Raw genomic sequence first — 12,515 nt, 5'->3', positions numbered from 1 at the left:
GACACCTCATGGAGGCCTCATGGACAATTGCTGGTAAATTATCATCATTGAAGCCCTTTCCTTCCACTGCAAATTCACACCTTTGCATTTGAATACCTCAGGCGAATTGAGCTATGCTATGACGATGGGGTACAAGACCCCAGAGGCAGCTGTCAGACGTACTTCGGATGAATGACAGCTGACATGACTGTACCTGCATTTTGTATTCCACTCAGCAGTGCAACACTCAGGTATATTTAAAATCAAAGTCAACATGGAGTGTCTTGATATATTGGACATGTGTAGTAATTAACAATTCGAGGTTACTGGACACATTAAATGCACACTTAGAGGGTAAAATTGAATAATCCATTTACTTTTTGGGTCAAGCGGTTTCACTAGTTACAACAAAAGATAACACCACCATACACACAATCAATGTCCCTGTATATGTTTGCTAGATATTTTGCTCTTTTAAATGTTGTCTTCTTTATTTAGACACAGCGCAACGCTTGCTGAAATTTGCTCCCTTCGTAAATGTGAAATATGTGTCAGGGATGAGCACAAACCTGGATTGATTTATCATTGGTAGAAGAAAAAAAAAATCAATTATAACATTTTAGCTCATTTTTTCCCATGACAGGCTATTCATTATTTTACAAATAATTGTCTCATAAACGAAAAGAATATCAATGTAAACCCCAGAGGTGAAGATCAGAGAGCAGCGTTGTATTTATTTCTCATGCCCAGGCCCCCAGTCCTATCGAGGTATTGGAAGTTTCACTTTGCTGTGTTCAATGTTTCCTCTCAGGGCGACCTCCATCCTGGGAAGGGCCGGCTCCCGGATAACACGTGGATTTAGACGCTGAAGATCTTTCTCTGCTGCCACTGGCAAATACAAAAATATGAATTATAAATAAATAAAAAAATAATTAAATACTTTGGAAAACAATATTACAGATGAAATTCATACTGGCATTTTGTTAACACTATTACCTTATTTAGGCAGATTAGCATGGTCTGGGCTCAAGGGAAACCACTTTATTTTACACATTAAGAAATTGGTGCTTGGTTCTGACAGAGTGGCTCTTTCTGCCCTGATTACTTACCGATCTTCATTACCCAAGTCCCACTCTTCCTTGTGACAGTGCTTACTCAGAAAACGAAAGAACCCTGTGCCAAACCTCCAATATATTTGTATTCTTTTAAAACTATGTGCCTCTCTCATCAGGAGTATACAACACGAGACCTGTCACAGAATCCTCCTGTCCATACCAAAGAAATAAGGACAATATTACTACCCGAGATGGAGAGGAAGGTATCAATATTGTGATGAGGGAGAGTAGGACTAGGAGTAATGAAGATTACCAGTAAATAAGAAGAAGATTACTTTCATTTATCTCTTCATCATTCTGGCACTTACTCATGCAGTATGCAAAACACAAAAATTGGCCAAGATCCAAGAAAACCCCAAACACCACAAATTGAGCTAACTACAAAGAGGACTCCAAAGGGAGGAAGGGAAATCAGGCCAAGGCTATACCCTGCCGACCCGAGGGGCACTTTAGAAGGGCCAATTGGGTACCTCACCCATCCCTTGAAAAGCCCAGATTCTGGGGTGCACCACAAGCCAGGCAAACTAGACAGAGTGCTAACCCTAGAAAGGGATCACAGTCGAGACGCATTCATGGGCAGTGTAACCCGGCACTGAAGAGTTATCCAAAACCCATGGAGAAACACTCATCCCAAAGTGCCACAGAGAAGACAGTAGCAGGGAAGTCATTTAGGGGTTGCCAGGGGTCGCACCTCTGAGGTCTCCCTTGCTACCCCTGTGGTGTCCCTTGCTACTCCTGAAAATAATAACAAATACAACTTAAAAAAAAAGAAAATGGAGGCTCCTGGGCTGTGACAGCAGCATGTGACTCTTTGTTTCTGGAGTGGTTGGTTTTCAGATAGCTATAGCCATTCAAATAGCTCAGTGGGTTTAGCACACGCTGCTGCAATTTGTGTGTGAGCTACAGGTTGCAGGTTCGACTCCCGGCAAAGTCAACTAAGCCTTTCATTTTGCTGAGGTTGATAAATGAGTACCAACACAGGTTGGGTAATATTGTATGTATATTTGTTCTATATGAAGCACTTAAGCTTAAGTGCTATATAATACCACTTCATTATCGCTTGTCCTTCGATGTCTGCTTGCATTCACATTAATTTGGTAATATGGGCCTATACACACTAATGTTAATGAAACATATGGTGGTCCACTCTTGTATATTTACACTTTACAGTGATATCGTAACCATGTTTTTTGTAGTGTACTTAGAAACAATGCTATGTGATGCCACTTCCTGTTTGGTCAAGGGATTAAAGGTTGTGTTCCATTGCTTCCAGAGACATCACTTTGGGGTGGGGGCAAATGACATTACATCCTTTGATGTCATCAGAGGTCAAGGGTCGTGTGATGTTACTTTCGCGACTCCTGGCATTTTGGTGAAATGACGTCCCTGGACAGTAGCAGGATAAGCTGCTGCAGCTTTCGACGTGATGTATGAAACTACGCCTGAGGAGGCAAACTGATCACACTCCTGACCCGAGTCCAAGAGATCACAGGCATCCAAAGAGTGGCCCATGCAGTTTCAGGTGACCAGCCCATAGATGGCAGAGAGTAAAACCCTGTGAACGAAGCCAATCAGGCCATTACAGTGCACAACAGAATCAATACAAGTATGATACAGCTGAGTCAGACACCTCTTGACAGGAAGAGTGCCAAGCACTGTGTAATGAGGATGGGGAAATATCTCATAATTAGGGGAGAGGTGAGTGCTTAGACATGCTAGGAACCATCCCTAACCTAACATAAAACCATCCCACTCGTTGTCTCCGCTCACAATCTGCATTTCTCGTTGTGGTACTCCGCTTCAGACTGATGTGCACTGCCGGTCGTGCCTTTTCAGTTGCCGCCGCTAAGGCTTGGAACGCTCTCCCCTTGCTACTGCGCAAGACTGCGGATAACCTCATCTTTCATTGCCTACTAAAGACATCTATATTCTAAGTCCTGGCTGTTAGGTTCTTGTTCTCTCCTCTAGCGCCTTGGTGCCTTCGGGTGTTTTTTACGCTCTACAAATATACATAACATAACATAACAAATCTTCCATTATGTAGACCAACACAGATACCAGCATTAATGACAAGGATGTATAGAGGAAACAGCAGTAATCTAGTACCTTCTAGCCTGCTGACTTCTTGCCCGATGCATTCAGCTGGTGGCACAACAAAGGGAATGGGTATCGACGAAAATAGAGACACCATCAGAAACGTAAGTGAGTACTCCAGATAACATGCAACACATCTGAGACAGTGCAAACAACGTAAGTGAGTACTCCGGATAACATGCAACACATCTGAGACAGTGCAAACAAGCTCTGGTGGGTCGCTAAAACTGTGATTAATGTACATAAGTGTGCATGTAGTTTATATGAATTGGTATACCTCACAACATATGCCAATCAACCATCAACAATTGTCTGAGAATGCAAGTTCACATTTGGTTTCCACTAACCAAGCCCACTCAACAGTGACAGACCCAGGTACATGCATCAACTGTACCAGGCACTGCTCCTAGATTCAGAACACCAGCAGGAAACAGAAGGCAACAACCAATGAATGCCTTACAGCCGAGCTGCAGCCAGGCAGCAGCAGTCTTCCAACAGCTAACTTGTGATTGTCCCAGTAGCTCAAAAGTCTGTAAGAGCAGAGGTCAAAGGAGAATGCCACCACGCAGAACTTGTATCATGCCTCCAAAGAGTCTGGCTATAGCACCCTAAATCTTCTTGCAGCCCTTATGGGGGGATTGTTCCGAATCCGGATGTGGGTATGATGAACTCTTGTGCACCTTGCAGAACCTTATTCTACAGGTGAGGACCCAATCTTCAAAGACCTTTTGTCAGGGGTGGACTGGGAAGCAAAAGAAGCACTGGAAATAATGTTCAAAGTGGCCCCATATTACACCTTTTCAGCAAGCCCAACCCTTTTCCTATGAGAGAAAGTGTAACTAAAATAGGTTAGCACTCAAAAGCTGCCCAGGGTGCAGAGGCCTACCGGGAAACCTCCAGAGTTCCTTATAGGCCAGTCCACCCCTGCCTTTTGTTACATAGGAATGTCCCTCTGCCATTCTCAGAGGGGAATTATTTGAGTCCCTTGATGTTAGTATTGACTTAGACATGATTATTCTTTATTAGGGCCCCCATGACCTAGCCAAAGTACCCCCATGTGCCATAACATTGAAGAACCATCCAACATAATAAGAGAGAAAAGGAATGCACACATATGAGCGGCCTGATGCTCACTAATGCAGTGCAGCTTTAAGGAGAATTTGGAATCTACACTGCCAATTATTGCACCATGCCTTCACTGCTTATCTCTGACACCTCCATAACAATCTAATGTAGATACAGGGGTTAGGGTTTCATCTGGCTCACTATCCCTTAAAGCAGGGGTCACCAATGGAGCAGTTGAATGTTAGTGCAGACAAGTTAGGGGATCGCCTGGTGGACAACAGGAAGCATCCTTCTGGTGTCAGCCCTACCATAAAGACATCTTGGTAAGGGCGCCCTTTGGGCATTGCTTGGGAAGTGGTGCCTAGTTTTGAGAATATGTCCGGAGGGACATTTGAAGGGGGTCTGGTGTCCCCGACAGTGGACTGGGGGAAATGGCTGGTCTTGGTTGAGAATGGGGGAACAAAGGAAGGAGTGGGAGCCATAGGGATCATGCAGTAAGGATTAGCAAGTAGAGAGGGAGGAGGGGAAGACATGGGAAGCATGTAACAGTGGATACCAAGTAGATGGTAGGTGAGAACAGTTCCCATTTAAAGATCAGAGTTGGTTTTCCAGAGAGGGCAGAGTCCTGGTGGGATCCCTCAGAAAATCTCAAGCGTGTTATTAGGTCATGGTGAGATATCTGGAAGCCAGTCACATGAATTACATTGGGCAATGAAGGGGAAAAAAAAACACTGCAGGTCTTTAATTGCATTGGGCACCATGGGGCTAAATCACAGTGGGACATCACAGAGCAATATCTCAGATGGGGAAAATTGGAGTGCAACACACAGGAACAAAATGACAAGGGGACAATTGGGATCAAATCTCAGCAGCAGAATCACAGTGGGCACTTGAGAGCAGTAGAGTATAAGGTAGGACGTTGAGCAGATACGAGAGTGGCACCAACAATAAATTCTATCTCTTTCTCTCTCGTAGAAAATGTGGGTCCTGTTAGAAAGGTGGTGTATGGTTTTACTATTATTTAATTTGAGACCTGGTATTAACAAGATTCTGAAATGGAGGTTGAGATTTCGGAAGATAGAATCCTACTGCCCTACCCATACAGGCGTCTGAGGGTTTGGACTATGTGGTGAGGTGGTGGGGTCCCAAGGCGCAGTTTGCGTGGAACCCCTATGGGGTGAAAAGGGTGTGGATACAGTCAGGTAAACAATTACCACAATTTGAAAAAACAGGTGAGAATCCAGTGTCATTAGCAGCTCTAAGAACTGATATTTTACCCTGGTTACAGGAAGCACAACACTTTTGAGACATGAAAGGGGTTCCGGGCATTCCTCCATTTACCACCTCTGGTTAGCTCCTACCATGCTGGTGGGCATGCATCATTTGTCTCAAAGGAGGTTGACCTAACCTTGCTTTGCCATAGTAATTACCTATTTCAACTGAGGTTTGGATTTTGGTAGAAGCAGGTATTTGTGGGACATACTTTATTGGTATGGAAGACAGCACATGTGTTCATAACGTCTCTGCGGTTGACAGTTTTGTTTCATGTGCAATGCATTGATGTTCCTTCAATTGAATTCATTGACACTCATTTCAGGTTTGCTGGAACTGAAAAAAGCACCTGTAACAACGGTGACCGGCTGCCATTCCAAACCGGCAAACTGCAAGTCTGCCTGCAGGGGCTGTGAATTACTGGCAGGCCTGACCTGCTGGTAATTCTGGCCCCTACCGGCAAATTTTATACTGAAGCACCGGCACCGTTACTTATGATGCCGGTGCTTCAGGGTTCCCATTCCCATGGAGTCCTATTGGACTCCATGGGACTGGGAACTTAACAACTTTCCGCCGCCAATATCAGTTTGCGGAAATGTTAAGGCAAGTCTGTCGGTAACTAGCTGGTGCTACCAGCGGGTTCCCGGCAGACTCGTAATGAGTGACATAGTCTGTAAGTGTCAAATCCAAGAGTAGTTCCCCAAATTACTGAACTAGTGAAACATACTTTGATTAGTAGTAGCAGATTAGATCTCGGGCAAAAGACACAATCTACACTATGCCCATCATTATGAGCAGGCCAGACCTCAACTCTGGTATTCCTCAAGATAAATAATGATCAAGATGTAATTTCAATAGGTGGTGATCAGTGTCAATAACCAATACAACAGTTGAGGTGCACCAGTGGGTGGAACACTTTGAACAACTCTATGCATTACCTATAAACATGATGCCCATGGCAGAACCTCAAGGAAAGTTGTGTTTTTGGCTCTGCTTCAATCCGAATGAAATAAGACAACTAATTATGACCTCAAGCAACTCGCGAGCTGTGGGCCCTGACGGAATCTCAAACTTTGTGATGAAAAAACATCCCGAAGTATGGAGTTCCATTCTTTTCAAAATATTCTCTACCATAAATAATCATCAGAAATTGCCCAAGTCGTGGACTGAAGCAAATACAGTACCCATTTACAAAAAAGGTGACCATCAACTCCCGATGAGTTACCGCCCAATCTCTTTATTGGATGCTCCTGCTAAAATATTTTGCAGAATCATATTAAAGGAGCTTAATGAGTGGGTGGACGAAAATCGATTAAGGGACCCTTTGCAGTCTGGTTTTGTGAAGGGCATGGGTACGATCCCAAACATCTTGGCCCTGACAATGATACATTCTGAACAAGTGGATGGTGGACTTCCATTATACTTAGGGTTCATTGATTTTAAATCTACCTTTGATTCCATAGATAGATCTTTGCTCCTAGCTAAACTTAGGCAACATCAGTGCCCCATATCGCTAGTAAATCTAGTGATGCTATTACCTTCAACTACATCTATGCGAGTGAAATTAAATATGGAAGGCAAATTATCTCCATCTATCCTTACACATAGAGGGGTGAAGCAGGGTTGTGCTCTTGCATCATTTTTGTTTAACTTTTTCATTCTTGATCTAGGTCCTGCTTTAATGAACTGTGTAGTAGATGCGCCTTTGAATAGGTTGCCAAAGAGTTGCCTACTTACTATATGCAGACGATTTGGTTCTGCTGTCTCGCACACCCACTGGCTTACAAAACATGTTGAACCAACTAGGCACCTACGCAGTGGCAAATAACTTGATCATCAATACAGCTAAATCCCAATTGCTAATTTGCAATAATAATACCTCTAAAAAATACCATCTAAAATGGTTTCTTCAAAAATGTGAACTTGATGAGGTTGTGAAATATAAGTATCTGGGAGTGAACATTGAACACAAGAAAACTTTAAGCACTATGACTAGTGAAATTAAGGTAAAGTTGAGTGCCCTGATATCACAATCAAAAATTCTTTTGAGAAAATTTAGGATGTTCTCATTAAAACACATTGGGCCTCATTACATGGACGGCGGTGGACCAAGGTGCTATTAGCACCTTGGTCCATGCGGTAAAATACTGGCACCGCCTTGGAGGAAAGGGGAATTACCGCCCTATTCCAAGGTTGGTGGGGCGGTAATTCCCCCTCCCTCCATTGCCCTTCCCCATTCCCATTTTTGCCCCATAGGGCAAATGGGGAAGGTGCTAATTACGGCACCACAAATTGCGGTACCGTAATTAGCTCCAAGGTCCCTTTGCGGGTTGGTTTTTAACATTGGTTTTAAAGTCTCCAACCCGCAAAGGGACCTCGTAGTAAGGCGGTTAACCCTTACCGCCGTCCGTGTAATGAGGCCCATTGTGTCATTTTATAAGACCAGGGTAATACCGATTATTCTGTACGGAGTTAAAGCCTTGGTGCCACAGGATCATACGTTTTGGGACAGTTTGGAAGCTAGATACTGGAAGGCTGTCCTATCACTTTCGCCTGGAACACCGCTGGCAATATTGCGATTCGAATTGGGATTGGTATCCTTGTATGCTCATTTGGTATGGAAGCATTGTGCCCTTTTGTGAAAAATGCTTGATGGTTTAGGGAAGCCTTCCTTCCTGAATGTGCTAGCCCAAAATTTACTCACAGCAAAAAATTGTATATCAACAAAATGGAGAAATCACATTTTAAATGAGGCATCTGATGCCTCTGTATCGATTGAGCTCCTTTTGACCAACCCTGATCGTGCAAAAAGCAAAATCTATCAAGTCGATTGGATTGGTAACATGGAACTTTGTACAAACTTAAAGATTTCAATTCTGATGCATTTGGCACCAAAAGATGTGGAGTTATATCTGACTATCTATTGAAATTTCCATCACATGCATGCCGACAGAAATATCTAAGATTTAGACTAAATCAGTATGAAACAAATGACATCTTGTTTAGAAGGAAACTAATAACAAAGAACCAGAACTTTTGCCGATTTTGTCAAATCAGGGACCGAAAAGAAACTTTACAACATCTTGTAAATGAGTGCACTGCATTAAATGACACAAGAGTTAAATGTTTTGGGAAGAAATTGGGTGTTCAGAGTAATCTAGATCATGCTCAAATATGGAATCTTCTGTTCTCTAATCCGAGAATAACTATACAGATTGCAATTGTGCAATTTTTAAATATAATATTTCCTGAAACCCGAATTTGATAACTGTGAAGAGTAATCAACATTTGACATACAAGTTGAGAGAGACTATGTATATTTGTTGTCTTTTCTGTTTCAATCATGTATAGGCTATTTATAAGTACAGATGTTTGATTATGTTTTATGAAAATCAATGGAATATTTGAAAAGTTGTTTTACCAGCGGTAACACATAAATAATAAAAAAATAAAAAAAAAACAATACATCAACATTCCCTACCCTTTTTAGTTTCATAGAAGACCATGGTAAAAGCAGGATTTGATCAGAGATTCCATCAACTGAGAAAAAAATAGGTTTTGGTGGTAATTAGATTAATGCTGAAAGGAAAAACTAAGTGGGCCACTCCTAGCAATCCATGAAATGAGGGGCAACAGTGTTTGGGAAAAATGCTTAGCCTTTGCTGGTCAGAGTGCAGAATATCTAATCCTGCTACCTCGTCTAATACACCTCTGCTGAGTAATCCAGATGAAGCAGTTAAGTGTGTGCAGTGATGGAGAAGGCTTGATTAACGGCTGGTCTAGAGTCAGTGGTGAGCCATGTCTATCTGTGCAACTATTGACATTGTATTAACCGATCTATGTCATTTACCATGCAGGGAGTCACTGAATCAAGTTTCATCGAAGTTGTTTTTAACAGCTTGCACCAGAAAAAAAAATGTAGGGGTAGACCACACCCATAAGCCCCACACATCGCCACCATTCTAAATACCTAACCCCAACACCTCCATCTACATATTTATGGTAAAATGCTGTAAATTAACTGCAGTGAGATGGGATTCGATGAAAGTAGCCTGCGAGGAAAAGGGGTTATACCATATCAACCAGAATGTAGTTAGTTTTAGGCTTCAATGCTCAATGATGAGATTTGTACATCAGGAAATTATTGAGTCTCACATTTTAGAAAACAATGCTTTATTAGAATGTATGGCTGCAGACTGTCTGACCTTTGACTTACTTAATGCACATTTCCACTGCCTGAAAATGTCCATTATCCCAGCATTTTTACTAATACATTGACACCTTTCGATTAGGAAAATTACTTTAACAGCTTTAACAGGTCAAGTGCATGTAAAATTGCATTAGGTGAATATTTGAGTGTTAAATCTAGTACTTATACACTGTATTGTATTTATGAATAATTTATGAATTATGATATGATAGCTTATTTATAATGTGCTTAATACCCAGAGGTTTCCAATAGCGGACCCGGAGATCGAACCTGTGTTGCTCTGTGACGTCTTGCTTCCAAGGCAAGCACGTTGCCCCTGAGCTATCCACCTGAGATAATTACACACTGCAAGCCAAATTGCCAGTTTTGGCTATCAAGTGGTGAACTACAAAGAGAGGGGCTCAATTCTGAAGGAAATGTGATGGAAAGTGGCGAGGATAAGGAAGAACATCCAGTCTGTTCGCAAAATAGACATGAAAGTTAGAAGAGGACATATTAAGTTGCAGCCCTCAAATGTGTGAGAGTATTTGTCTCTTAGACGAGGGGTAAAAACCGAGAAGTACCTGTCCTTTTTACTCCTGAAACAGTAGGAAAAAATTGGGAGGAAGTTAGAGTCCGAAGAGTTGAGAAATCTTGACAGCTGGTGTTGGCAGATTCTGTTTTGCAGGGAAGAGGGGGAGAATCGGTGACTTCTTTTGTAATTTAGATTTGACTTCTAGGGGTATTTTGTGGACCCTAGAGCCACAGGACTATCTGTTGTTATTTTTATATTGGGATCATGAACAGCAAGCTAAAGACCGGACTTGGTGTGCACTAGGACTCAATTTTCTACTTTAAAATCGCATGAAACGAAAACCACAACTTGGCACATAACCAAATAATACAGTCAATCTTCTGTTTGCGTTCTTCTGCTTGAAATAGACAAAGGAGACACGTTTGTACAATAACCCCTTTTTAAAAATCTCTTCAGGGTTTTCTTTCTCCACTTCACTGCTAATCCTGTCTCGACAGGTTAACAGATTTTTAGATGACGACGTGGCAAAAGCAAAAATGTGCATCCCTATGTAACTAGATAAGTCAGAAAACCCAATTCTATTTCCGACATATCAGAACCCAATGCCAATAAAACAAGAATAGAAACTCGGCGTGCACACTACACAATCACTGTGACTTCCCAAGCAATGGACTTCAGGATAGGGAAAGAGCACACAATATGACTATGCTAAGCCATGCCCATGAATTGCTTTACTGCTCCCCGGCATCTCCACGATAAATATGTTGGAGTATTTTGTGGACCACAGAGCCACATGACTACCTTGGGTTATTTTTATATTGGGATCATGAGCAGCAAGCTAAAAACCTGACTTGATAAATTATTGATGGTAGAGACTCTGCATAGACCTACCGGATCACCTTCAGACTGTAATATGAGAAACAAACTCTTTAAGATTTGCCCCAGTTCATAGTTTTTTGGTGAACCTTGCATTTTGCTAAATGTGGCAATAAAAATACCTCCTTCGCTTTATGCCTGCCTATATGCTACCATGAGTAACCAGGGCACATGATAAATAGACCAAACTGATCCAATTCCTTTTATATATTTTATAAGTAACTAGGATTTATGAGAAATACAAAACAACGTGTGCAGTGCAATTAGTTTTTTTTAACATGACATTCCCTGTAATTCAAAAATAACAGATTCTATTCTTCAGGCTAAAGCATAACTGTAGTCACATTTCATAGTAATGTTTTGCCTGAGATATAGCGTATTTTTTTTACAATGAACTTCAATTACCCTTTTGGCGATAGTTGGCCAGAACACTGCTATTTCTAACCTTGAAACTTATCAGTTGTCTTGGCAGCTTTAAGCCTTCAATTATATTTGAAGCTTACTACTTGGACGGTGAAGAAAACACATAAACACAACAACCCACATTTGTGAATGTAGAAAAAGCTTTGCCAGCCTGCAGCTCATAAAATGCACTCACAAAGCAATCATACCATGCACCTCACTTAACTTTGTTCTCACCTAAAGAATGCTTGGGTCAGTGGTTGGACTCAGTAATGCTGGGATTCTCACTCAGCTCGGCTATTTAGAATCTCGAACACCAGAGGCTTGCCGGACAGTGTCGTCTCATGGAAATTCTTTCTTATCTGCTTTTCTCCCCATCTCAGCATGAATAGCTCAAGCTCAGCAAACTCTTCTGTGAGACAGCCAGCCTGCCCACAGCCAGCAAAACGAACCAAACACCTCTGAGGGACAGACCCCCTGCTTCTCTCTGAACTTCCCTTTTTAAGGTCTCTCCCTGTGATCTGCACCTTGATGTGTGTTTTCCTACAGAAAGTGTAAGAATTGACTGCCTCTAACTGATGCCACATGTCACTCAGACACCCCTTCTGAATAGTCAAACTTTCTGGAAACTTCCAGAGAACACGTGTTTTGCCTGCAGTCGTTCCACAGTGATTCAGGGCGCCAAAACAGATGCCAAAAGTTACATTTCTCCACACTGGCTTCTTGCTGCAGAACATGAGAAATGGGGCTAATTTGAGCAATGTGCCTTATCACATTCCTCAACTCACCTCTTCATGCAGAAGCAGCTTTTGTGCGTTTATTTTCCAAGCAACATCGCAGGGCCTGTGTTTGCAAATCTCACTAAATGAGCCAATCTTTAATAATGATCTGCACCTTTGCTTTTCACCAATACGCTATGGACTGAGCTATCTTACATATTAGTAAGGCAATAGAGATTAGAATGTTAGGGGTTAATAATTGTTAGTAT

At 42.0% G+C, this 12,515-nt stretch overlaps 1 protein-coding gene across 1 annotated transcript in view; it reads right to left on the bottom strand.

The window, feature by feature from the left end:
• Positions 1 to 334: 334 nt before the first annotated feature.
• The window catches only part of AGBL4 (AGBL carboxypeptidase 4), a 2,799,905-nt gene continuing 2,787,724 nt past the window's right edge, over positions 335 to 12,515 (bottom strand). The window contains exon 8 of the mRNA XM_069642771.1: positions 335 to 867. Coding sequence (XP_069498872.1) covers positions 774 to 867 — 94 coding nt within the window. The 3' untranslated portion in view covers positions 335 to 773. The remainder of the gene's footprint in view (positions 868 to 12,515) is intronic.

Source organism: Ambystoma mexicanum, chromosome 1q (assembly GCF_040938575.1).
Source record: "Ambystoma mexicanum isolate Mex_15411 chromosome 1q, UKY_AmexF1_1, whole genome shotgun sequence".
NCBI classification, from domain to species: domain Eukaryota; kingdom Metazoa; phylum Chordata; class Amphibia; order Caudata; family Ambystomatidae; genus Ambystoma; species Ambystoma mexicanum.
This window is presented reverse-complemented; position numbering and strand designations above follow the sequence as displayed.